The sequence below is a fragment of the Trichosurus vulpecula genome, chromosome X, assembly GCF_011100635.1.
Source record: "Trichosurus vulpecula isolate mTriVul1 chromosome X, mTriVul1.pri, whole genome shotgun sequence".
In the NCBI taxonomy this organism is placed as follows: Eukaryota; Metazoa; Chordata; class Mammalia; order Diprotodontia; family Phalangeridae; genus Trichosurus; species Trichosurus vulpecula.
This window is the reverse complement of record NC_050582.1, coordinates 20028124-20055532: the sequence shown is the minus strand read 5'-3', so window position 1 is coordinate 20055532 and position 27409 is coordinate 20028124. Positions and strand designations below refer to the sequence as shown.

The 27409-nt window shown below is 38.9% G+C and overlaps 1 protein-coding gene across 5 annotated transcripts in view; it reads left to right on the top strand.

Moving 5' to 3' along the window:
• ZNF711 (zinc finger protein 711) overlaps positions 1 to 27331 on the top strand; it is a 38276-nt gene extending 10945 nt beyond the window's left edge. For 2 of the 5 annotated variants that reach the window (XM_036740268.1, XM_036740269.1), the window contains exons 3-9: positions 3590 to 4120; positions 14003 to 14161; positions 17216 to 17365; positions 19315 to 19452; positions 20585 to 20629; positions 23786 to 23929; positions 24568 to 27331. In XM_036740268.1, the coding sequence (XP_036596163.1) occupies positions 3590 to 4120; positions 14003 to 14161; positions 17216 to 17365; positions 19315 to 19452; positions 20585 to 20629; positions 23786 to 23929; positions 24568 to 25748 (2348 nt within the window). In that variant the 3' untranslated portion in view covers positions 25749 to 27331. Of the gene's footprint in view, positions 1 to 2028; positions 2109 to 2281; positions 2450 to 3589; positions 4121 to 14002; positions 14162 to 17215; positions 17366 to 19314; positions 19453 to 20584; positions 20630 to 23785; positions 23930 to 24567 lie in introns of those variants that run through there. The other 3 variants (XM_036740270.1, XM_036740271.1, XM_036740272.1) reach the window with 3 other exon arrangements.
• The last annotated feature ends 78 nt before the right edge of the window (positions 27332 to 27409 follow it).

Sequence of the window (27409 nt, the reverse complement as noted above, 5' to 3'; positions counted from 1 at the left end):
TGCTCATTCTTTACTCAATTAGTCAGGTGTACCATGATTTAAATTTGAATTTTTTTTTTAAATTTGTGGAAGAGGAATATCTTGATAATTTTAATTTTGATTTCTTAAAGTAAAGTACAAAGGGAAGCAGTGTATAAGAGAGGGCTGGCCTTTGAATCAAGAAGATTTGGGTGTAGGTATTGCCCTAGACTTACTAGTTGTGTGAGCTTCCTGTTCACTAAACCTCAGTACCCCCAGGCATCTCTGTAAATTTATAGGTAAGTTATACCAAGGATGGAGGGAGGGAGTTCCTGCACAGATGAAATCCAGTCTGAACCCTCACCAAAATGTGCTAGGTCACTCACTGTTAGGCCTTGGAGATCCAAAGACCATTGTGCTAAGGGGATAGTTAGCAAGTGAAAAGAAGTCTTTTGAACCTGGTAGGTTTTGCACTTCAGCTTTTTTAGTTATACCCCTTTCCTCTAAGGCTCTTGGACCTTTCTGTGTTGGGGTGAGTAGTTGAGAGGTTTAGGTGGAAGTGTGAGATATTCAGAAGGAGCAAAGGAAAATCAGAATATTGAATTCTTTAGTAGAAAAACCACTGGCCAAGATTCTCTTAATTGTTAAACCTTGATGGCTTTTTTCTCAGTCTTCATCCTTCTTGATCTCTGTAGCTTTTGACCTGATTGACTGTTCCTTTAATCTCCTTTCCTGGCTCATCCTTCTCTCACCCAAGGTATTTCCCAGAGCTCTTTTCTGGGCCCTCTTTTTTTCTCTCCTCTCCACACCTCCCATCTTTGTTTACCCCCATAGGTTGTTATCTCTCTGCAGGTAAATTCTAAATCTATATATCTAAGCCTAGTTGCTGTAACAGTTGGTAAAACAGGCACCTCCTTCTGGGATTTCCCATAGGCATCCCAAATTCAGCTTGCCAATACTTACTTCATGATTATCTTTCCTCCAAATACTCTCCTGTTCCTAACTTCTTTTTTTTTTTTAATTGAGGGTACCACCATCTTTCCAGTGTCCCAGGTTTTCAGCCTTGTAGTCATTACTATCTTAGTATTTTCTCCCTCACTCCTCATCTCCCTGCAGTCAGTTTTGCCCAGTTTTGTCTATCGAATCCCCACCACAGCTCATGCTCCTGGCCCCTTCTCTCCATTCCCGTAGGCATTACCTGAGTTGATAATAGCCTACACTATTGCAATAGCTTCCAAATTCCTGCCTTTCAGATTCCCCTCCAATCTGTCTCCTTCACAGCTATGAAAATAATCTTTCTGAAGCCCCAGCCTCGCTTGGTTAGCCCCTCCCCTGCTTAAGAATCCTTCTAGAATAAAATGTAAACACTTGGTTAGCATTAAGAAAAGCCTTCAGAGTCTGATTCAAGCCGCCTTCACCAGACTACTTTCACATTGCTTTCTGATTCACATACGATATTCCAGCTAAACTGATGCTCCCCGTACTTGGCATTCTATCTCCTATCCCTCTGCCTTTGCACACAGATAGAAGAACACAGGCACCATTCTTATCCACTACCTCCCGGGATCCTTATTTTTCCAGGGTCAAATGAGATAATGTATGTAAAAGCAAGCACTATAAAAATAAAAGGTCCAGGAAGGGTTTGGCCTAGGGGTCCCCTTTTCCCACACTACCCTCATTTTTAGTGGTTTTACTGAAGTTCAAAGTGCTTTTGTTTACTCTGAATTTTCAGAGAAAGAAAAAAACCTAAAACCAACTTTTTCAGACCAGAGAGTTCAAGAAATGAAACATGCTTTCAACTTCTGGGTCCAACAAGTCTTGTATGTTAAAGACTTTCATATTTATGATTAAATAATGTAATATAAAAAATTAAATTGCTCCCCCCTTTGTTGTAACAGGATTTTACCTGCATATAGTAATCCCACCCTGCCACTAAAGTCCTCTTCTGCTTCCTCCTTGTGGCAAGGAGGTGCCCCCCGGTTCTCAAAGGTAGAAACTCTGGCAGCTCCTACCAAGCTGGCAAGGCTTCCAGTTCGGCCCCAATGACTGTTGTTCCAGTACCAGTCTAGCTAAGCCTGGAGAGGCTCCACATTGGCCACGGCAACTCTAGAAGACCTACTAAGTCTTGGAGTTGAGATCTTCACCTTTCTGTAAGTGGAGGAAAATACTTAACACTGATGAAATTGTCAAGTTGTTAAAAGTACTGGATTATAGTGATTACAGTGCCAACTGGGTGAGGAAAAGGGGTGTTTCTCTTGTTATTTAAAATCTCATTGATGCGGATTCACTAATGATGAAATGTGTGTGTAATTCTTATTGTTGGTCTCTTCTAGAAATGTATAAAAACACTAAAGGCCTACAGGAGCACTAGTGCTTTGGAGCGGTCCACTGTTTGGAAGAAGGGGCTAGAAATTGAAAAGAGATTTGGGAGTTAGGTGTTCAGAGTGCCATTGGTGGCCACTAGCCACTTCCTAACTTGTTAAATTAAACAGTAAGTTACCATTTTGGTCTGAACCTAGGCCATACTTCTCCCCTCTTCCCTTCCTTCCCTCAATCTGGCTTGTATAAAACCTGAGTGTCGCCTGTGATCTGTATTATTTTTCAGTGTATACTTCTGTATATTTTTTTCCTCTTAAAGAGCATCTTAGGATGGTGTCCTATACTCGGACCAACGTGGCAGTAATGAAAATTGTTCAGGAAATAGCACTCAATAAGTTGCTTATCGTTATGGAAAATGACTCATATGCGAAGGTGTTTGGAGAAAACATTTAATGTACTAGATTTTTCTTTGTAAAAAAAAAAATTGTGACTAGATAAGCAAGGCAATACTTCCCCCACCCCACTCCTTGCCCCCAGGTGCCTCATGGACATATCTTTGTTATACCGAGGACGTTCTTGTAAGAGTATTGTATTTACCTAGGATATTAATAGTAAAAAGGAGTGTTGACCATGCTGCTCAAAAACCAAATCATTTAAATAACAGCTCATTAATGCTGATTCACTAATTCACAATTAATATTGACATGGAAGAATTGCTAGACCTAGAATGTAAAGGCATTTTTTACTTCTTGGTCATTTTATCAAGGTCAAATTTAAAATTTTAAATACTTCCTCTGAATTTTATGAGTATTATTTGAAATGAAAGGCTTTAAAATATATAGGGTTGTTTTGTTTGGTAACCAGGAGCTCTAGAAATGAAAGATGCCTTTAATTTCTGGGTCCAGCAATTCTTGTATGTTAAAGTACTTCATATTTAGGATACATTATTATATAATGTAGACCTATTGTAAATAGTACTTTCTTCATGAAATTGCTGCGTTCTGTTTATTAGCACTCATATCTTTGTTTATACTACTGTGTCTGGAAAGTAATGTAATGCATTTTTATAAAATCCTTTAATTCAGCCTTCACTAACTCTTGCTGCTCCTCGCCTGCCCCCCTTGCCTATTTTAAGTTAGTGAGATTTCATTTCAGTTATCTTGTCAGTGATTTCTTTTTAAGGACAGAAACTTTATGCTTGGCCAGTTCAAGTTGCACTTTTTGTTTTCTGCATTTTCTGTCATTTGTTGGATTAAATATAGTACCTGTAATTGAGTAAATAACCTTTTTTTCATTCACCATTGTTTGATAGTGTCTGGAATGGCTGGTACTGCTCGTATCGACGGAGATCGTATTTTTGTATCAGTTCCTGAAGCTCTGTTAGTTTCTGATGTTGTTGCGGATGATGGGATAAATCTTGACCATGGCGTTGCATCTGAAGTTGTCCAAGGGCCTGATATCGTCACAGAAAATGATTTCGTAACAGAAGGTGTGTTTGTTCCTGAATCTGTTCTGGAAGCTGATATTGCCATTGAAGAAATTTTAGATATTAGTGATCACATTTTGACTTCTGACCTAATAACAGAAACTGTTAGATTACCTGACCAGATTTTTGTGGCTGACCTTGTTACTGGTCCTGAAGGACATTTGGAACATGTGGTCCAGGATTCTGTGTCAAATGCTGATTCTCCCACAATAGTATCAGAGGAAGTTCTTGTAACCAGTTCAGATACAGAAGCTGTGATTCAAGCTGCCAGTACTCTTCCTGGTTCTACAGTTGCTATAAAAGCCGAAGATGATGAGGATGGCAAGAGCACTTCTGAAGACTTCTTAATGATATCTTGTAAGTGAAATCAAAAGGAGATAAAAGTGACTGGGAGATGATTTGAACGGGGAGGGGGGGTGGTTCTGCACACACTCAAAATCATGGTTGATGCCTTTTTGAAAAAGAATTTGTTGTAAAGTTGTATTTTGGTGAGATGCTTTTGAATTTACTTGGCGAAAGCCATGCTCCCAAATGGCATTCAGTTAGCAGAGTACTATTTCTCTTTTCTTTCATTTTTCATGTTTGAACCTGGAGAATTTCTCAGTTATGTGATGAATTGTGATGATGGAAGTGTGTGTGTGTGTAGATATATAATATCTGTGTCTTATGTATGTCTTGAAAATTTCATATGTATATACGTGGGGGGTGTGCGTATATATATATATTTTTTTTTTCTTTCGAGACAGGAGAAAGAAGGTCATACTTTTTTCCTCTCTCAGCCACAAATTTCTCTTCAGTACTGTACAGAAGTTGTGAGTTCAGTTTTATTTAGGGCCTTATGTATGATCTGCTGTTTCAAGGTAATACTACAAATTTCATACGTTCTCTTAGATTTGGGAGCCAGTTTTCCCTGTGTACATCTAGATTGACCTATATTGTTTTGTGTGTATTTGATGCTTTCTATAAAAAGCCATTTATTGGTTTTTAAAGTGCTTTCTGAGATCTTCTCACCTCCTTTTTGAGTGATGCTATAAAGATGTTATCTTAAGTGATGGTTTAAATCTGAGCAACCAAGAATGCTGAGCCTTGGAAGACAAAGGTCACTCAATAGATCTTGAACCAGAAGTGGTTTGTTGCCCATGCAGTTTGGCAGGGCTGTGCTGCCAGCTTGGTGGGCTTCTAGAATTGTCGTTTGCTACTTAGAGAGGTTTTGAATTGGAGATTTTGAAATGCATTTTGGGGAATGTGTTAAATGTGTATTGTATGTAAGTATGGATTATTTCCAGTGACTTTTCATCTGTAAGAATAAGCAGCACATTCTGTAAATGCAACTTGTAAGGCTAGCATATTCAGAGTTTTGTTATTTTTTTTTCAACAAAGACATTTATGAGATGGAATATTGATGTATTTACCAGGTGTTCAAAGAGCACACCTCAGTGGCTGAGCTTTTTAATTAATTTGTGGGAATGTACATACCTTAGGTGTGAACTTTTTTGAACCAATTAATTCTACTCTGAGCATTGTCTTGTGAATAAACAAGCTTTGTAGTTTCCATCCCTAAGTATAGCATGACTTCGATTGGACACTAGTTTGGTGTCAAAATAATTGGTATTAAAATTTTCAAGTGAGAGGTAAAAATAAATACTTATAAGGAAAGTCTGGATTAAAGCATAGGGCCAGTAATATGTTATACTATCTGAAATATTTGATGTTACATCCCGCATCTTTCCCCCCTCATTGTTTTCTAGAGGTGTTAAGAGCTGTATTCAGAGGAATAATTTTTTAATATATGGTATGTAAATAATCCCCAGCAAAGGAAAAGAATTCATTTCTAAGAATTTGATTAACCTTTAAGAATAACAGAAAAGCAAAGCATGTGTTGTAATGCGCTTGTTATCGCATGTGTTCTTGTTGGAGGTTAGGTATCTCTTTGTATTAGTGATATTTAAATTGAGATTTTATAAATGATTTTTTCAGTCTCTTTCTAATTTTGTTTTGATTTTGGATTTGGGTTTTCTCTTTCTTTCCTCTTGCTTCCACTTCACTTCCTTTTCTTCTTGGGCCGGGGTTGGCTTCTACTGGCTCTTGAGTCTTTCAGGGGATGGAGAATTAACTACCTTGAAAGGCCTCAGAGCTAAGACAAGAGGGCCCCTTGTCTGCTTTTCCAGAATGGAGAAGATTCCAGAGTAGCCTAATGATGGAGTTCAGCAACTAAAGGAGAAGGCCCTACTTTCCTTCTTGGATTCCTGCTTATCAGTGGAATAAAGAAACCCTCAGTAGCTGGGCTTGGGAGGTAGGAAGTATTACACTTCTCCCAGTCCCAGAGCTACATCTGAGGTTCATCATCCTAACTATATGGATTGAATGGAAGACTTAACTCCTCATAGAATATTGGATCTGTCATTCCATTTGGGTAAATGATAATCAGGAAGAATCAAGTTCAAAAAAATTGATTTCTTGGAGAACTTTTGGGGATGATTTTCTTTTATTCAAAAGGATTTCTATATAATCATGTTTTAGATGAATTGCTATAAATGGAAGAATATTGTATTGTTGCCTCCTCTTGTATTAGGAACAGAACTAGAGTTGGCAACTTTTCCTAGAGAAAATGGCCTATAGTTTGGTTGTGGTGGTGATCCTTTTTAGTGTGGATACGTGTAAGGAGTTCAGTGGTGAGGGACAGCCAGCATTGGAAAGGGCGAAGGATCAGAGATAGGGTGATCTGGGTTTTAGTTCAGCTCCCCTCGTAGTAGGTATGTGTCCTGGAGCAAGCCACAACTTCTCTATTCAAGTATTATCACCTGAAAAATACAGTCAATATCTGTCCTGCTGACTTTAGAGGATTGTCGTGAGGCTTAAACGAAATAATGTACATGGATGTACTGTCATGAGCACGATGGAGTTCATCAGGATCATGTTTTTCTTCTCCTAAAGTTGTAAGACACTGCAGCATTGTAATGTTCTTCCTGCCTTTGGCAGATTGTCTAGGTGTCACACACAATAAGTATGGGCTTAACAAGCAGGCTAAGAGAAAAGTTAATTGTCTTCATCCTTGTTTTTATTGCAGAGCAACTAAGCTGCCTTCTGTAGATAAGTTTGGATTAATAGAGGGATTCCATGTGGATTTGATGATGGCAATGGATAAGCCCTTTTGAGGGGCTAATTTTCCTTAAAAATTAACCACAATTAGAAAAGTAGGTCTTGGTTAAAAGTATGTTTCCTTACAGAAACATTTCTGCATTAGAGAGACTCTGCAGGGACCAAATTTTTATATTAAATTTAGAAATAGATTTTGTAGGCACGTAATTCTTTAGAGCCATGTTTTGAGAATGTATGATTAAAAAGAAATGTTATGAATACAAATCCTTGATCACTGAGTTGCACAATGGGAAATCTGCTATGTCTTTTGGAGGTTTATGCATTAGGGAAAAACTTCAGTAGTAACAGTATGACTGTCCCCATATCTGCCCTATGCTAAATACAGGGACTGGATGCTTTCTGAGGAAGTTGGAGGGGAATAAGAAATACTGATCAGGGGCAGCTAGGTGGTGCAATGAGTAGAGCATCGGTCCTGGAGTCAGGAGGACCTCAGTTATCGGGCCTCAGACACTTGAAACACTTACTAGCTGTGTGACCTTGGGCAAGTCACTTAATCCCAATTGCCCTGCCTTCTCCCCTGCAAAAAAATAAAAATAAAATAAAAAAAATAGCGATCACCTATGTGTCACTTTTTGCAGGAAAATGTGGACCCTGCATTGTGTATGGGCATGTCAGTAGGCATTTTTAACAGTCAAAATTAATGGTCCTTGACCTTAGAAGAGCTCACATTCATATACATTCATACACACACATACATGTGTGTGCGTGTTATGGGGTGGAGTGGAGAGTACCGGCAGCTTCAGGGATAAGGAAAAGCCTCATAGGAGGGACTGCTTTACCTGATGGTTATTGACTGATTGACCTGACCTTTGCTCAAAGCTAGGAATTCTAAGAGATGGAGTTGGAAAGAGTGTGAATTCTAAGTGTGGGGACAGTCAGGACAGAGCTTCCTGAGGGAACAGCAGGAGATCCACTTTGGCAAGAGAGCAGACTATAGTCTGAAATGGAGTAACATTTAGTAAGAAGGTTGGAAAGGCAAAAGGTAGGCAGGAACCAGGTTGTAGAGGTCTTTAAGTGCCAACAACCAGAGTCTCCATTGAATCTTAGAAGTACCTGGGACTCCCTGCAGTCTACTGAGGATTAGAGAGGAGGGCTATTTGAGGCAAGAGATCAGTTAGGAGGGGCAGCTAGGGGTCGCAGTGAGTAGAGCACCAGCCCTGGAGTCAGGAGGACCTGAGTTCAAATGCGGCCTCAGACACTTGACACACTTGCTAGCTGTGTGACCTTGGGTAAGTCACTTAATCCCAGTTGCCCTGCCTTCCTCCCTGCAAAAACAACAACAACAGATGAGGAGGCTTTCTGAAGCAGAGTAGTCTAGGGGCGAGATGCTGAGGGCTTGAACAAAGATGACCTAGCTTGTGAACTGGAGGTAGCCAGAAGGATGACAGGAATAGGGCTATTAGAAAGATGATTGGAAAGAAAGGAGTTGGCAGATGCAGGAACGGAGTCTAGGAGAAAGATGAGATCTGAGAGTTACAGAGAGAGATCCCTAATTTCTCAGATTGGGAACTGATGATAGGGTTCACCAAAAGTGTGGAGGGAGGGAGGGAGAGAGAGAGACAGAGACAGAGACAGACAGGCCCAGGATATACTCACAATCAGAGGGCATGGTATGGGGTGATGGTCATGAAATTACTAGGCCTAACTCTGAAAACTTGGTATTCTGTCCTGGGGTGATAGGGAGACACCCGAGCTTGAGCAGTGAAGCAGTGTGATTAGACATGTAGGAGGAAAACCAAGAGACAACTATATCACAAGAACCGAGAGAAAAGACGGTGGTCATCAGCAAATGCTGTAGACAGGTCAGGAATGATGAGGATGCATAGGAATCTGTCAGGTGTGGCAGTTAAGACATGGAAAGCAGTTCACTTGAGTGATGAAGTCAGAACTAACTCTCTCTCCCTCTCTCTCTCTCTCTCTCTCACTCTCTCCCTGCACTTTTGTCTCCCTCCCTCCTCTCCCTCTCAATGTATGTTTTTAGGGAAACTTGTGGACCTGAAGGTATCTTTAAAACATGCCACAGGGGTGGACCTTTGTAAGGAAATCTAATGTATAAAAATTCATACTTGGAGAATGTTGAGGGAATTTTACTCAGTTTGTAATTTCTTTAAATTATTTATTTCAGTGATGCATCTTTTTATGTAAAAAAGCATTTAAAGTATTGGGCTTATTAAAATTCCATTTATGTGAAACATTTCAGCAGGGAAATTTGTCTAAAATGAGGTACATCTGGAGGAACAGTCTTCTGAGGTAGTAGCCACCTATTATGAACAGGAGAAAATTCATCACATTTGGAACTTAAGGCATGCCTTTGTTTTTCAGGATGGTGATGTCCAGACCCATTGCAGATTTCTAGCTCCTGATCGATGTGGCACCTCAATGTACACTGTTGGCGATTTCATACCTGCCATGGCCCTTCAGGGCAGCTGGCCTAATAGGGGTTAGGTAAAATTCTTCTCCCACTTTGTAAAATATTCTATTGCACATCTTGCTCTAAAGTTTTTTTTCCTTGAAAAAAAATTATTCTTATCATAGTCTAATGGGATATAAAAGGATATTAAGCTTTAGAAATCTGTGCAATATTACAGAATGAGATTTTACCTTACTCCTAATTGTGTTACATTTAGCTTCTAGTACAATGCTATAGTGGGCATGGTGTCAGTCAGCAGCTTATTACACACTGGGATGTCATGGAGGGTGGAAAGCAGCATTCTATGTTGGGTCTGGACATTGCTCACCTCAGAAAGTGAAAAGGTGAATTTCATTTCAGATAGCCTGAATGCCACTTGACTTAGGAGGAGAGGGGTGAGGGGTCCATTTCTCAAGTCATTTCAATATTTTTTATTTTTTAATTTTATTTTATTTTTAATTACATTTATTTATTTTTAGTTTTCAACATTCACTTTATAAGATTTTAAGTTCTTGGGGGCAGCTAGGTGGCACAGTGGAGTGTAGAGCACCAGCCCCGGAGTCAGGAATACCTGAGTTCAAACCTGGCCTCAGACACTTGACACATTTACTAGCTGTGTGACTTAGGGTAAGTCACTTAACCCCAATTGCTCTGCCTTCCCCCCTGCAAAAAAAAAAAAAAAAAAAGATTTTGAGTTCTAAATTTTTCCCCTCCCCAAGACAGCATGCAATCTGATCTAGGCTATATATGTACGATCATATTAAACATATTTCCACATTAGTCATGTCGTGAAAGAAGAATCAGAACAAAAGGTAAAGACCGTGAGAAAGAAAAAAACAAAGAGAAAGTAGTAGGCTTCAATCTGCATTCAGATGCCATAGTTCCTTCTCTGTATGAGGATAACATTTTCCATCAAGTCATTTCAATTTTTAAAACAGTTTTAAGTTTTTATCTATAATAAAGAATTCTAAAGGTATATTAATTTTGGTAAAAATCTATGGGATTTTTCCTTAAATATAGTTTGCACAGCCATTCTAAATGGTGGTGACGCCATTATTCTTCCTAGACACCCAAACACGCCCCTTCTACAGTAAATTGTAATTTGTCTTTAGATTCTTCATTCAAAAATGTTCCGTTAAAATAGAAATTAATGAAATCATAGGACATCTTTATGAGGTCTGAAGAAAGAAGAGCAGTGTAACCTTACAGAAAAGTTTAAACATAATGATTTTAAGTCAGGACTGGTGGATTGTAAAAAGGTATTTTTGTCCCATGAAATCTAATTTTGTACATTATGATTCTAATATTTGAGATTTAGGATATGTGCTTTTTCTTAAGCAAGCTGACTAGTGTTACAGGTAAGAGTCTTTTAGTGATTTTTTTTGTATTCTTAGTGTCTGCCCTCTTTTCTCATTTTGTATGATACACCAAAAATATCTTAAAGCTCTATTTCATAGAATCTTTGTTTCGCTTATTCCTGTTGAAAATTACCCTTAAATCTATTAAGAAAATTAGGTTATTTTGTAAAAGATACGAAATACTTAAGTCGGTTTCATAGGTAAGCAGCTCATATATTTGACAAAGGTGTTATCCCTTATTAAAAAGTGATTTTACTAATTCTTACATACATATATATATACATATATATACATATATATGTAGAGAGAGAGAGAGGTATATCTATATATGCACATACTAATACAAACTGATTGCTGGTGAAGTATTAACAGGTGTTAATTTAAGTCCTTGGTATGAGTCAGGTTCTGTGATAGGCTAGAAGGTATCAGTTCTTGCTTTCAAGGAGCTTATATTCTGTGGAGGAGACAACGTACATATGTAGCTAAGTAAACATGAACTATGTACAAATCAAATCCAAAAGCACTTGGGGATCAGGATGAACCTTGTGTAGGAAGGGGGGTACTTTGAGCTGTGCTTTGAAGGAAGCTTAAGGTTCTAAGAGCCACAGAGTGAGGAGGGAAAGCATTCTAGGCATGGAGGGCAGCCTATGCAAAGGCATGAAGAAAGAACATGGAATTTTGGACCATTAAAAAATAAAGAGAAGTAATGTAGAGCCTAGAAAGCCAGACTGAAGCCCTGATTAGGAAGGGCTTTCCATGCCAAACTGGGAGAAAAGAGTATTAGGAAGAGAAGTCAGTGATGTCCAATGCTCCAAAGGTAAAAAATGAGGGCTAAGGAAATTGCATCCAATTTGGCAATAAGAAAATTCTGATAAGCTTTTTGATTTCAGTTGACACTGATAAGGTTAGAAGGTAGATTACAAGGGGTTGAGAAGTAGGGTAACAAAGACAACATTTTCTAGGAGCTGGGCTGGTGGGGAGAGGTAGTGTAGGATGGTGGATGGAGAGCCAGGAAGGTCCGAGTTCAAGATGTGCCATTGACAAATACCAGCTGTGAGACTGCCCTCTCTGTGCAACTCTCTTAAGTCTCTAGGTAACAGAAAAGGTGCCAACCTGCATTGGTAAGGGGAAGTTCCTTGTCTGAGAGTTGGCTACATCAGTGAATTCCCAGGTTGCCTATGCAGCTATCCTGATCTTTTGGCTATGGAAGGGTGGAGAGATAGAGGATGAGACTTGGAGGGGAGGCCAGTGTCCAGGGAAGGTGGTTTTATTTATTTATTTCTTTGTTTTAAGAAAGGGGGAGACTTGAGCATGTCTGTATACAGCAGAAAAGGATCCCCAGTAGAGTGAGAGAAAATGAAAATTAGAGAGAGGGGTTGATGGGTGGGGTATGCCATACTTACAGGGCCTGGCAGTGATGGGAAGGGTTTGCTTCATCAGGGCCTGGAGCAGAGATCCAGGAAGAATGGGCAGTAATGATAGCAGAATGGCTTTGAGGTGGATAGTATGGCTAATGGCCTCTATTTTCTTAGGAAAGTATGAAGTGATGTGCTTTGCTAACAAGGGGCGGGATGGGTGGGAGGCTTAAAAATGTTATTCCACGAAAATAATTACATTTCCCCTTGTAATTTTGTGTACCATCAACAATAAGCCTAGCTAGTTGCTTTTTTGTATAAGATACAATGCTCTACTTGTCATATTATTTTTATCAGTGTGATCAGAATTAAGGTTCTTTTGTAATGTTTTACATAGTAGAATGTTGTCACTCACTCATAAGATCTCTAAATAACTGTGCCTCTCTCTCCCTGCACCTTTGTTTTCACTAATAAAAGAACCAAACTAGAATGCCTAAGTGAACAACAGATGAAATATCGTGTCAATGTTTTATATTGATTCATCAGCTGTCTGGATGACTAGATATCAAACCCAATATGTACAAAAGAGAACTCGTGATTTTTCTTCCCTATTTCTGTCAAGGGCGCCACTAAGCTCCCAGTCACCCAGGGCTCCCAACCTCGGAGGCAGCTTCCCCCTCTCAGGGCACATACTCAGTCATCTTCTTGTTCCCTTCTCTCTACTTCTACAGCCACTGTAGTTCAGGCCCTCAGCACCTCTCACCTTGATTATTGCAACGGCTGCCTAATTGGTCTCCCTGCCTCCTGTCTCCTCTTTCCAGTCCTTCCTCCACTATGCTGTCAAAGTGATATTCCTAAAGCACAGGTCTGACCATGTTTCTCTTTTCCTCAAAAAACTCCACCCATCCATGTAGTTCATCGAAGGTAGTTCTCTGGTGGTGTCCAAGAAATTAATAATAATTTAAAAGTGATAGTAATTGGACTCCATCTAGCTTTTGGGTTTTTCTTTTTGTTTTTATATGAAAGTGCCAAGACTCCATTTTTTCTGACACATTAACATTTAAATTTAAATCAAAACTATTAACTACATTTGGTATTGATTTTCCGAAGCATAGGAAGCATCTCTTCTGCCATATAAAGGAATTCTGTTTTCAGTAGCTGACAGTAGTGTTCATTTAAAAAAAAAAAGGCTAAAGGGACAGTCAACAGACCTGAAATTTATATTGGTGGGCCTATAACAGATCTGTTTAGAATATTTTCTTAACATGTCATATGCAGAAGACAGCATTCCATTGATAAGTTTTGGTGTTGGAAGTGGCCACTTTTAGTATCTGTAGTTAAAGAAGTCTGGAGTAGTGTAATTGGATTTTTGTCTTCATGTAACATCTTTGAAAGTTTTCTGCATTGGACTTTAAAATATTGCTGTTGAAGCCTCACAATATTTGAAATGTAAGTGTAGTTATTATTTTGAAATAAAGTATGCATTGCTAAGTTTGGAGTTATTTAAAGTGTAATTCAGGCTGGAAGTCGTCAATTAAGTATAGAGCATTAATTTCAGTTTGATAATTTTGAACATAAAGATTTCTTTTTATTTAGCTATTCTCCTTTGTTAGACTTAGTTGTCATAGCTTCTTTGGCTTTTAGGGCTATGCTCTGTGTAAATGGAAGGGTAGTAAGATTGTGGCTCTTGTAGTCTGGGTGTCATAGCCCACTTTATTTTGTGTCATACACATCTTGTTTGGAACTTTGGTAAAATTTAACTTAAAATATTGAAAGTAATGGAAGGTAAAAGGAATGGATGTTGGTTTGGATTTTTTTTTTAAACAACTAAGTTCTTATTGAATATTTTTGTCAGTGAGAAAGAAATGTTTGTCACATTCCTGTTAGAGCTCACTTGTGATCACTAAATGTGAATGGTGCTTGAACTCAATGCTTGCATATCCTTTGTTTTTTACAGTGGATGAAGATGCAGAGAAACTAGACCAAATTGCAAACCCACCAGTAAAAATCAACACTGAAGCTTCCAATGATGATGTCACTAAAGAAGATGGGTTTGGTTCAGAAGTTATAAAAGTGTATATTTTTAAAGCTGAAGCTGAAGGTGATGTGGAAATAGGTACAGATACAACTTGGATTTACTCTTTTAATAGAAGCAAGCAGTAGTTGTCTTTTTTTTTTTTTTTGAGTGATTTGACAGTTGTGTTAGCAAAGGTTTCTCTTGGACTTGGGAACAAAATACATGAAAAATAGCTATTTCTGGGTGATTGTTAGTATATTTGATAACATAACTGAGAAGAAGAATTTACCATTCTGCTATCTATAGCACACACGTAAGTAGTATTTTGCAACTGAATCTGTCAAAAAGGTAAGTAGAGATTTGGTTTGAACCTGTGTGGTGACTACCTACTAATGGTGAATTTCTCTGAGGATTTCATGGTTTTAGAATTTTACCTAATACTGAATATTTTCTTACAGGAAAATACTTAACTGAACTATACCTCTTCACAGCTTTCTAACTTAAGTTTTGACAATTCTCTTAGAGCTCCATGCTTCTGTGGATTTGTGTTATTGCATCCTGTCCACATCTCTTGTGAGGTTCTTGTCCACATATTCTTATAAATCTTTCCAAGACATCCACTTGACATGCTGGAGACCCTTTTCTAAATATCTTGACATTATGTCGATAGCACTAAAAACACAGTGTCTGTACATTAGTTATTTCTAATTCTTGCTACATCACCTGCCCTCTTTCTTTACTCTGTCATAGATCTCTTCATAACATTTTTTATGTAACTTCTGGACAGTTACTTCTTGGTTGCAGGCTATTTGCTCCCACCTTGTGCTCCTTTAGGGTTACAGTAATTCTTTGGAGAAGAAGGTAGTCCATGATTCAAGGCCATGCAGCATTATGAGATCATAAGCTTTATAAGTCTAGAGCTAGAAGCCACCCCAGAGGCCATCTAGTGCAACTCTCTCAGTTGCCCTTCTCTTCCTTCCATGGAAAAGTGTGGGGATAATTAAAAGTAGCACAGCTTCCCCAAGGCAGCTTGGCCTGCTGTCTTGTACGTAGTGTATATGTAGCAATGAATGGAATAATCATATGGGTTGTCCATCCAATAGCATATTGACAAAAGGTATTCCTATTTGGTTTTTCGTGAGTGTAGTCATTGTGGATCTCATTTTAGAAGCCTTTGCAGTGTTGCAGGAATTGATGTAACCAACCCAATTTTATCTGTAAACATGAGTATCTAGAGAAACATTGCATCTCCAGGAAACTCTCTTCTTCAGTATAGATTCTGTGTTGGATGTCATCTGTGGCAGTGGTGAACACCGTTAACAAGCATATAAGTCCATATTTTATTAACTTATTTCATAGTAACTATTCATTGATCCTCTGATTCTCCATCGTTAAGAAGCCTTCTGTGATTTTTAACATGCATGAGAAATATATGGAAGATTCTACTTAAGGTGACACTTTGCTCTATCTCATTAAATGCTTATTTTCCCTTTGTCAACCAGCAAGCACAGTGGGATCTTGTATTCTCCACATTTTGTGTAGTCAGTTGTGTGACTGAAAAGATGCTGGTCTACTGCAGCTAACTGGTTTTCTTCCTTTCCTTGAAAGCCTATTTCTTTCTCCTATCTTCTTAAAGAAGTCATTGATGAGTGTTGTTTTCTTACACACAAAAAATTTTTCTAGTTGGTAAGGGCATATAGGACCATAGTTACTGATAATTTTTTGGTCTGAGATTTTTTTTCCAGACTCTGGTATTCTCTCTTGTCTTTCAGCACCTTAACCGATTCCTTTTGTCTCCAGCATGGGCCTCTTCTGTGCATCCTTGGCATTCATTGTTTGGCTGCTTTTCCCATCTTTATTCGCTTTACTGTGCCATGTTTACCTTGTCACATGTTGCATTTTGTGGAAAATGGTGGCTTCGCTTGCCATTAATGGAGGCATGTATAATTCTTTTCCTTTTCTATTTTTGCCTTTGCTTTCCTTTTTCTTGCTGCTTCTTTAAATGTCCTCAGGATATATGACCTTGTGATTTTGCTTAGTTGGGTATCTTACTAAATCTTTCAGTAAATTTTTCTTTCAACTGCTTATCACTGTTTTATGATGAAGTAACAGCTCCTCATCTTCTACAATCTTTGTCTGTAGGATTTCACAGATGAGTTTATGTGGTAAATTAGTGTTCTCTTTGGCTGTTCCATCCCTCTCCTTGGTGTGGAGAGCAGTCAATTCTTTGCTGAGACAGTTTCTAGGCTTTTTTTGCCTAGTTAGACTTAAGCCATGGTGATACTGTTGTTGGTGTTCTTTTATCTGTTCTTTATTTTTCTGCATCAGTAGCTTGTTTAATACAGAACAGGTTGGTGTTAACTTGGTTGGCTAGCATACCTTCTCATCTTTCTTTTTAATTGAGATTGATAGGTCCACCAAATCTGTAGTCTGCCTTAACACAGATAATTGAGTAATGACTCTACAATATAAAGACACCCGCCTTGGTAGCCAGTCACTTCCTTGAAGTTAAAATATAATTAATTTCATTTTTGCAAGATGAAATTTCATGAATTTGCAGTGTCTTGTGCCACTAACCCCAATTATGAGAAAGTCCTCATGCTCTATAGGCACAGAGCTTCTATGTAAGCTACGAGCCTTTATTTAGCCTTCCTCACATCTTACTCATGAACTATTTTAAAGTTCATGGCAGTTACCTTGGAGAGCATTAATCAAGCTCTTAACAGACTTTCTCTACCTCTTCATCCTTTTCAAGAAATGATGGCACAAAAGGTGGACCTTTTGCAGATGCTCATTATGGGCCCTCAAATAAAAAGTGCTAAGTGGGTCTGTGGACTGCTGTTTCTTGGTGTCTTTGGACTCAATGAAAACAAGTCCACCTACATCATTGTTTCATGGGTTTCCAGAACTAGTTTACTGTTGTTGAGCCTTTGCATATTTAGTTAGCCTGGCCTGAAGGAACCCCAGATAGTTTGTTGCTGGGGCCCTGGCCACACTTGAAGCTTTTCTGGTGTGGCAGAAGCTGTACTCCTTTGGCACAGCCATCAAGAACCCAGTCATGCCTACGATCCATGAAGAGGCACCAGAAAAGGACTTGGGGAGTGGTGGATGACAACTGCTTTTCTTAGAGAATGTCTGTTTTTCATTTTTGAGGTGGAACAGAAGTTGTTACAGAGAGTGATTTCCACAATGGATATTCTGTCCCTGGAGTACTTGAACAGCAGGGAGGTGTTGGCCTAATGCAGCAGGAGGAGATGGTTTACATGGCAGTTAAAGACGCATCTCATGAGGGTGAAGATCTCAGTAAGAATCAAAATACATTTTTAAAAATTTATGCAACTATAGCTTTATGTAGCATACACGCAGTAGACACACAATCTATTCATTGATATGTAATCTCTGAGATACAAATACGTGACTCCACATTTATATTGTGTTAAATATTTAAAATGACCTAATAACAACTAATATTGTGAGAATGTATCTAAATTCAGCAACAAAAATATTAAGTGCAGTACCCTTCCTATAACCACTTGGAGAAGCAAGAGTATCTTCTCATTTCTTTAGCTTTACCCTGTTTGCCATTGAAGTGGGCCCCGGTAACTGGCACTCGGTACTTAACATGATCCTTGGCACATAGCAGATACTTAATAAATGGTCATTCCCTTCCCCCAGAGAATTTTGGGTTAAGGAGGCAGACGTTCTCCAGATCACTGTGCTTCCTCCCCCTGTGCCCCAACCGGGGTTAATGATCATCAAAATGGGCTGGCTCTTACCCCTTACCTTGCTATGTGGATAACCCTTTAAAAAAAAAAACAACAGGATTTTTTTTTTTATTCTGAATTTAAGCACCAAATAAAATGGGCATTTACATAGAGCAGAAAGAATTGTTCATGAAACTGCAAGTCCTTATTATGTACTACTTGCATTTCTGTTTCAAATTGTAGCTCTTCAAAGCTGGCTTGTTCATCTGTGCTTCTTTCTTCTCTTGCTTCTGTTTTCTTGTCTGCATTTAAAAAAATAAACCTCAATTCCCTTTCCTTCCCATCCCCTCTTGACCCTTCCCCCCCCCCCATGACACCTGGGGAGAGGAGTCAAAACAATGCCATTAACAGTATGCATAATTAAGCAAAATAAATGTATGTATGCTCTTTTTGCTTGAGGCCTCCCCCCCCATCCCACGGTAAAAAAAAAAGGAGAGGGTGCTAGGGGGTACCAAGCTGTTTGATCACCTTACTGGAAAAATCATGTCTTCTGCCATGGTCCCTCAACTTCCTTCTCTCTTCGGGGAATAGGAGTGAGAGGGGAGATTTTCTCAACTAACTGTTAATTCTGTCCCCAAATCGATAAATCTGTTGAGTGAGGCAAGTTGGACTGGTTCTTTCTGTTCCTCATTCAGGGTGAGGTTGGCTTGGAGGGCATGGTGAGCTAAGCTGTTAGTGCTGTAGGTGTGAACCGGGAGATTCTTCCCCTTGCTGGTTTGAGGAGGGTCTGTGAGATGGGGATTGTGGGGATAGGAAACAGGAGCAGAGCCCCAAGCAGGGAGGGCAGCAGGGGTCGAGACAAATGCAAACCAGTTTCTTGGGCTGCCAGAAGAAAGACTTGGTCAGGTTGGAATCATGTCCTCAAGCACCAGCATTCAAGAGGAACTAGCTCATTCAGTTTTTTATGTTTTCATTCAATTCAATAAACATTCAGTATTATTACATCCATATTAGACTTTGCCATGACTAGTTGGGTTTTTCTGATTTTTGCGTTTTTGTGGGTAAACATAGTTATTGTCGTGAGTTCCTTGAGAACAGGACTCTCTCTGGCTTTTCTTTGTCTCTCCAGTGTTTAGTGACATGCCTGCAGCCCTGGTACACAGCAGGCACTTAATAGGTGCTTAATGAGTGACTGGCTATTTCTACGGGAAAGTAAGTTTAGAGTGTTGAATCACAATTTCAAAAGGAGCTTGTGGTACCTAGCCTGAATAGTTGAATGACTACCACTTCTATTGCAAGTCTAAGCTTACACAGTCACAAAGAGTCTTTTTTCCTAGGATCAGATTTTACCAAGAGAGTAAGGTGACTTGGGCTGAAAAAGTCAATGCACCTCCTCCTGAAGTGTCCAGATAACACTTAAAAATATACCATCTTAAGCCATCATTTAAAAAAGACCTTAGAATGGTAAACTGTTTAAATTGTTTAGAAGGAAAGTTGCACCCATTTCACAAACATTTCAGCTTATAATTTAGACTTTGTCCTGTTCAGATTATGCTGAAATAGCTGATGAAGTTTACATGGAAGTCATTATAGGGGATGAGGAAGCCCCTGCTCTTCCTGAGGCCCAGCTGGAAGACTCTGGTGTGAATAAAACATTTGTTCCTGTGGCCTGGGCTGCAGCATATGGTAGGATAACCCTTCTTTTTTATGCTGAAGTCAAAAATGTGCATTAATATACTGTACTAGTGCTGTCACAAATTGCATCACTTTCCTGAAGTGGTTCAGCATATTTCCCATTCTTAGACCAAATTAGTAATTTCATAGTACCTTCCAACTTACTGCAATCCTACTCCTTTGGCTGGAGTCCAAGGCCGGCCCTCCTCCGTTCCTGCTTTTCCTCTAGAAATAGCCCATATGTTGTATGGCAGTTTGGGAAAAGCCAGCTTTTTACTCTGTAGGTAATGTCTAGAGATGCTTGGTCTTTTCACATCAAAGACATCAAGTGGATAAATTGATCTTTATTTTTCCTTCCCAACAGCCTGCCTCTTTTCAAATGATCCTCACTAACTGTATTGTATCTTTTTTTAAAAATCTACTATATATAGGTGAGGGCCATAAAATACAAACATTGTATTGATTTATTTTTCCCAAACAGTAAATACTCTTGGAAAAAAAATAATTTTTCCGTTGTGAAAAGTTAGTTACTTTTGCTATTTAAATAGGAAATAAAGCTGTTGGGTTTTAGGAACACTAGGATATGAAACAGTTTTTTGGGGGAAATAAGTGATGAGCAATAGATTTATACAGCAAATATAGAATTATAGCTTTAGAAATGAAATGGTTGGCCTTGAGGCCAATCAGTCCAGTGCTCGCATTTTATACAGGAGATAACTGAGTAGTGACTTACTCAAGGCCATACAGCAGATGCCCAGAACCATGATGCAAACCTCAGTCTTCTGAATACAAATCCACTTACTTCCAACGTATCTTTTTTGTCTTAATTGTCAAGATGGCCCAGGTACACCTTAATTTTTTTAATCAAGTTCAAATTATTTTCGGCTTTGAAAGTATGCAGAAATAGCTACCTAATTTTGAACATGCAGTTTTAATTGTTTTTCTGGGCAGGGATGTTCAGAGGTGCTGATTTTTTTCTCCCCCTTTGGAATTACTTTTCTCATGTGTGGAATAAAATCAGGGAGAAATTTAAAAAAAATGAGCTCCTTGGGAGATGCAGAATGTAACATTTAGTAGATGGGTAAGTGACTTTCTGCATCATTGTAATCTGCTAGCATTTCAGTCTGTCGATTATTTCTTTTAGGAGATGAAAATCTTCTCCAGAGGTATGAAGAGTTTGAGGCACCAGGTGAGAATGTAGTTTGATAAGAACTATTAGGTGTAAGATACATTTTTATTCTATATCAGTAAGTAGAACATTTAGTTAAGAAGATGGGTATTTAGGTAGTACTTACACATACAAAGTAGTTGGAACTGTTTAAACTTGCCTGGGTTAAAAAAATTATCAGCTTCCCAAATTCTTAAATCATTTAGATAGTGTTCAGGAGTCATATATTATACATGGAGAAATCCCTGGATTTGGAATTGAAAGACCATGTGTTTAAATCCTGAATCTGCTGATTACTAGGTGTGTCACCTTTGATAGGTCACTTTGCATCTGTGTCCTTCTATGAAATGGAAACTACATGATTAAGTAGAAATTTTATAAGAAGTGATTTTGTTTAAATGTCAGATGTTCTCATGTGGATCTAGCTGAATTATGTGGACCTAGATAGAATTTGTGAGGACACATATAATGAGAGTTGCTTAAGACCCACTGACTGCTCAAGAGTTCTTCTGCCTAGATGTGTCAGGCATCTCCAACTGAGCCTGTCCAAACCAAAGCTCATCTTTCTGGACCCTCCTTCCTGCCCTGCCCTCCCAATTGCCCCATTTCCATGGAGAGTTCTGCTCCCCTTCTCGTCCGGCAGGGCTGAAAGCCTAGAATTGCTTTTGACTCTTCCCCCAGTCTATTGCAAGTCTCTACCTCCACAGCCTTGCTCAGTCTAGTTCACTTCTCTCCTGAGCTATCGCATCTTAATTGGTTTATTTCCTCTTCAATCAGCTGTACATACCATTGCCAAATTGATACTTCTAAAGCACAGATCTGACAGTGCCACAACCCTGCTCCAAAAATTTCAGTGGCTCCCAATCCTTAGCCTGGCTCCTCCCTCCTTTTTCACTGTTCTTTTCTGGCCACTTCTCCCCCCATACATAAGTCTGTTTCAGTCAATTTGGCCTCTTCACACCCTTGCCTTTGTACAAGGGATGCAGTGTCTAGAATGCACTCCCTCCTCACATCTGCCTCTTACATTCTCTAGCTTCCTTTTTAAAAAATGTGTACGTCTTTTATTTTTTGCATTACCTTTATTGCCCAGTGTATTTGGCCTCTACTCTGAGGGGCCGTCCCTTTTATGGAAGCCCCTTGTGAGTAAGGATTGTTTCATTTACTGTATTTGTATCTCCAGGGCCTGGTATAGAAGAGAAACATAATAAATGGTTGTTGATTGATTAACAATAAAAAAGGGAGGGAAGCAGTTCAGCAAAACTAACCAAATCCCACATTGTGTTGCACGGAATTGGATAACCATAAACTCAACCCCCGCAACTCAGCAACGAAAAGAGTGACGGACAGTCTTGCTCTCTTATTGGGGGACGGGTTTGGTCATGATCATTCTCCCTTTCAGTTACAGTTTTTTATTGCTCTTTCCATTTGCCGTTGATGTCATTGTTTTCTTCCAGTTTTACTTTGGGTGGGCCTCGGTTGGAGATTTTTCTGTGGGATGAGGATTTGACTGTAATTACCCATCTGGTGTATGTGAGCAGGGGGTTAGAGGAGAAATGATTGAATGAGTTTGCAGAAAGCACCTAAGAGGCTTTCTGGTTGTATGACCCCTGGCTTCTGCCTCCTAAATGAGACTTTTTGTGAGCCTCCTAAGTGTAAGTGTTCTCGCCCTCCTGAAATTTAATTTCTATATATAGTCTGTTTTGTATTTACTCAATGTACAGTCTATGTGGCCAGTAGAATAGAGGCTCTTTGAGGCATGTACCTGGCATGTAGTGAGCATTTTTATGTTTGGCATAATCTTCACCATTGATGGCGGTACTCACTTCAGTGAGATGACAGATCATTTGAAGTATTGATACTTGGGAGTATTAACTGAAACCCTAAAGAGAGCGCACAGTGTGCTTCTACTTCCTCATTGATCTTGAATTTTCTTCCACTGTGGAAGTGCTGAGCACACTGATTGGGAAGGGTTAAAATGAAGATGATGTGATAGTTTCTAAATGCGTTGCTAAAGGCTGAAAGGGGACCAGTGTTCTGGAATTTGGGGTTTGGGGGATAGAGTTGTGGCATTTTTAAAATTAAGATTCTTCAGCAGTTAAGTCAGTTTGAAAATGAGGTAGAAAATGATTATTGATTAATCGTTCTTTTATTGAATTCCTGTGCTTCGGGTATTATTGTATTAATTTCTGTGGTAACCAGTGGGTTTACCTGGAGCATTTGGTTTGTTTTGTCAAAGACATAAGGGTTCCTTTTAGTGAAATGCCTTTTGGCTTTGACGCACAGGTAGTTGTTGGTTTTCATTTTTGATTTTTCTTTTAAGCAAAGGAATTTTTCCAGCATGCCAAAACGATATGCACATGCCGTGTCTCTCTTCCCTTGGAAGGTGATTAACAATGATGATTTAGCTGTATGTTGCAGAAGTAATTGTTTTGAGAGAAGCACCTATCACAGAGTCCGAGTCACCCCGCCATGTTGGTTGAACTTATTTTTTACGCCCTAAATGAAAGCCAGTGCCTGCACTCAGCACATTAATTTGCTCCTTCACCAAGATTCCAACCCCTGACAAAGTGCCTCCCCAGTGAGTACTGCCCAGCCAGGGCGTCAATGAGCTAGTGTGTTCAGGTGGACTCTATAAAATGTTCCAAATAACATAGAGCCTTTTTCTGCATGTGGGAGAGACAGATTGACAGAGACAGACTGTTGTGCTGCTGGCAGCACTAAATCAGGAAGCACACCTAAACCTACACAGCTGAACTGGTTTTATTTGAAGCTTTTCCAGTCATCCTGAGTGCTTTGGCACATAAGACAAGGGGGAGATTGTCTGCCACACCTTTCATTGCCTCTTCCTTTTGGATTTTTTGGTTGGTCTTTACTGGTAGGTAGGTAGGTAGGTAGGTGTGTGTGTAGGTAGGCTGAGGTTCTGGCCTAGCTTTTAGAGTTGTTGCAGAGAGGAGTGGGCCTAGGCTCAGTAGGATTTTTTCATTTCACCTTCAATGTATGAGCAGATTCCATTTCAAGGTGGGGGTGGGGTAGTTTTAGGTTGACTTCAAATGTTGTGTATGTGATGCTTTTGTTCAACTTCTCGAAATGGTAACCTGCTAATATCCGCTAATACATTTGACCAAAACATATTAGAAAATCACCATATACAGCTTAATTGTCTTTCAATTTTTTCAGGCAATAATTTGGAGACCAGATTAGAAAATAAAGATGTTACTCCATCACAGCACCTTCAGATTTGTGACAGTGTTAACTCAAATAAGGCACTTAAGCAGAAGTCCAAGAAAAGGAAACGGGGAGAAAGCAGGCTATGGCCAACAGGTAAAATACTGGGCACTGTGAGTTGGAAAAGGGCTCCAAGTCAGGGGAGCCTGCCATCCTACCTCTAGCACTCTCCTAGCTGTGTGGCTGGGAGCCAGTCAGTCAATGTCTCTGGACCTCATTTAAGCAGCTCGCAAATGATGTACTGATACCTGTAGCTTCCCCTTCGGTAGCATCATTGGGAGGTACCAAGGAGACAGCATATGTAAAGTGCTGTGGAAAACATAAAAAATCTCTCTATAGCAGTGACTATTTGAATAATAATTCATGAAAAAAATCCTTGAGCATGTAAGTCATTCTCTCTCCACTTACTTATTTTTTGTGTGGTGGAGGTCACTGTGTCTTTTCATTGTGTGACTGGTAGTGCTTGCTTGCGCTTCACTCCATGGCCTTTTAAAAAGAAAACATTTAGGCTGGTGACTTCCTGCATGGAGGGTGTGATGTGTTTGGCCAGCACACCACATTAGTTAGAAACTGCTTTAAAAATAGCCATTTCCCTTAAGGAAGGATCTCTCTAGCAGGCCTCCCCCACCACCCCTGATACTGAGTGTATAGGGAATTTCAGCTAATATTTGCAGTGCTACCTATCTTCAAATCCTTTGTTGAACTGTTGTCACAACTTTATTTTTTTAATTCAGCGATTATAATTGGTCCTGATGGGCAGCCCTTGACTGTATACCCTTGCTATATTTGTGGGAAGAAGTTTAAATCCAGAGGATTCTTGAAAAGACACATGAAGAATCATCCTGATCATGTAATCAAGAAAAAATACCAATGTACAGATTGTGACTTCACAACTAGTAAGAAAACAAGTTTTCATAACCACTTAGAAAGCCATAAGCTTATGAATAAAGTTGATAATAAGACCCTGGAACTTACAGAATACACAAAAAGATACAAAGAAGCTAGTCCATTGAGTTCAAATAAACTTATATTAAGAGACAAAGAATCTAAAATTTATAAATGCAAATATTGTGACTATGAAACTGTACAGCAAGGATTGCTGAATAGACATTTGCTTGCAGTTCATAGCAAACATTTTCCTCATATTTGTGTTGATTGTGGGAAGGGATTCCGGCACCCCTCTGAACTTAAGAAGCACATGAGGACCCATACAGGGGAAAAGCCATACCATTGTCACCACTGTATCTTCCGGTGTGCTGATCAGTCAAATCTGAAAACTCACATGAGAGCCAGACACGGCACTGTCTTACCATATAAGTGTGAGCACTGTCCCCAAGCTTTCTCTGAGAAAGCTGAGCTTCAGCAGCACTTGGAATTATTCCAAGGACATAAAACACACCAGTGCCCTCATTGTGACCATAAGAGCACCAATTCAAGTGACCTTAAGCGACATATCATTTCTGTCCATACTAAAGATTTCCCTCATAAATGTGAAGTGTGTGAAAAGGGCTTTCACCGACCTTCAGAGCTCAAAAAGCATGGTGAAAGCCATAAAGGTCAAAAAGTCCACCAGTGTAGACACTGTGAATTTAAAACACCTGATCCTTTTGTGCTCAGTGGCCACATCCTCTCTGTTCATACCCGAGACCTTTCTTTAAAATGTAAAAAGTGCAAGAAAGGATTTAGGCAGCAAGCTGAACTTAAGAAGCACATGAAGACCCATAGTGGAAGGAAAATTTATCAGTGTCAGTATTGTAACTACAGTACTACAGATGCCTCTGGCTTTAAGCGACATGTTATCTCCATACATACAAAAGACTACCCACACAGATGTGACTACTGCAGAAAGGGATTCCGTAGGCCATCAGAAAAAAATCAACATATAATGAGACACCATAAAGAGACCATTATATAAAATGATATATATATGCATATGTGCGTATATATATATATATATATATACATATATATATATAAAATAAGAAAGGAGTTTAGAGACTGGAATACATTAATTGGAGAAAAAGAAAACCTCATGAGCTGTTTCTTAAATCATAACCTTACATCCTTTGTATTAAAAGTCTTAAAAAAGTATTAGGGTTACCAGTAATCTGCTAGCCCTGAGAGTTGCTCACCACAGCTCAAACACCATAGACGGTGGTTCAGACAGACTGCTGAATGTTTATTCCATAGTATTATATGCATTGTTAGGCAGGAGGGGGCAGAGAGAGAACTTAACGGTGCTATTTGGTTGATTCGAAACATCACTCTCCTCCACGGTGCTGGGATTGGGAGGTCAGTAACACTTTAATAGAACAACCAAGCTGCACATCTTATGCAATTTGGGGGTTGGGAAGGCGGAGGTAGGAAGGATGGCACTGATCAGTGATGACTTAGTCATTGGGTTTTTCTGTAATACCTGGAATGGCTCTCCAGAAATGGAGTTTTCCTTTAAAAGCATTTCATTCAGAAGCCTTTTAGGTTAATTCAGTACTTTTCAAAGCTGAGTTTCAGAGCTGCTAACCTATTTTGTTATTAGATAGGTTGTTTAAAAGCTAGCATTAAGTGAAGAGGTCAGGGGCAATATTCCATAGCTGAGAGTAAGGGTGGGGTGATATAGATAATATCCCTTTTGCCTGACGCTACATTGAATGTTCTGGATGGCACAGTTTGCAAAAGTCTGCATCTAATGTGGATTTGGGAGAAAATGGATGCAGCAATAGTGTTGCAGTTCAGCACTATTTTTCCTTAATGTTTTAGGAGTTTCTTTAAAAGTTTTAAAAAAAAAAAATGGTTCAAAGAACACAACCTTAAATGACAGTAAATGTTTAGAAGTTCTTTAGGACAGTTTTAGCAGATAGGATTATTCTAGTCCTACTTGACTAACATTAATTAAAAGGTGCAATTTTATGCCATTGTTGAAAACATCAATTTTATAACATGCATTTTCATTCTGAGGCAGTATTTATGCAGTATTTAACCATAATAATGTGCTGCCAATAGAATGAATTCAAAGATGAGTCTTCAGTTTACAGTGTATACTTTTAAAATATGCATCCTTTTAAATGATGCTTTGTGTTAGCATGCTGCAAATCAAAATGGCATTTAATAGAACAAACTGGTCTAGGGCTATTTAATGAAAAACCTATTCATAAATGTTATGCATATAATGTGTATGTTTTACTTTTTTTAAGTTGCTTCATGTTTGCACACAGCTGTTGTCCACATGATAAAAAAATGGAAATTTTACTTCATTCTCTAGCGTGGCTTTGTAATTCAGACAACCTTCATCCTTTTGGTTTTGTACCAGATGAGAATCAGTTCTTTGAGAATAAATTTTTTTATCTTTCTGAAACCTTAAAGGTTAAATTTAAAATTTGAAACAAAAAAAAAGGTTTTATGTGTCTGTAAATGATATACACGCTGTAACATAAAATTGTCACTGTTATGTGGAACTATTGTTTCTAAATGTTATTGTGATGAGAATACAATAAAAAGTATCTCTTGCACTTGATGCTTTTATGGAGTCTTTCTGGATTAACTTCTGATGCCTGAAGAATTTTTGCATTCATTTTGTTG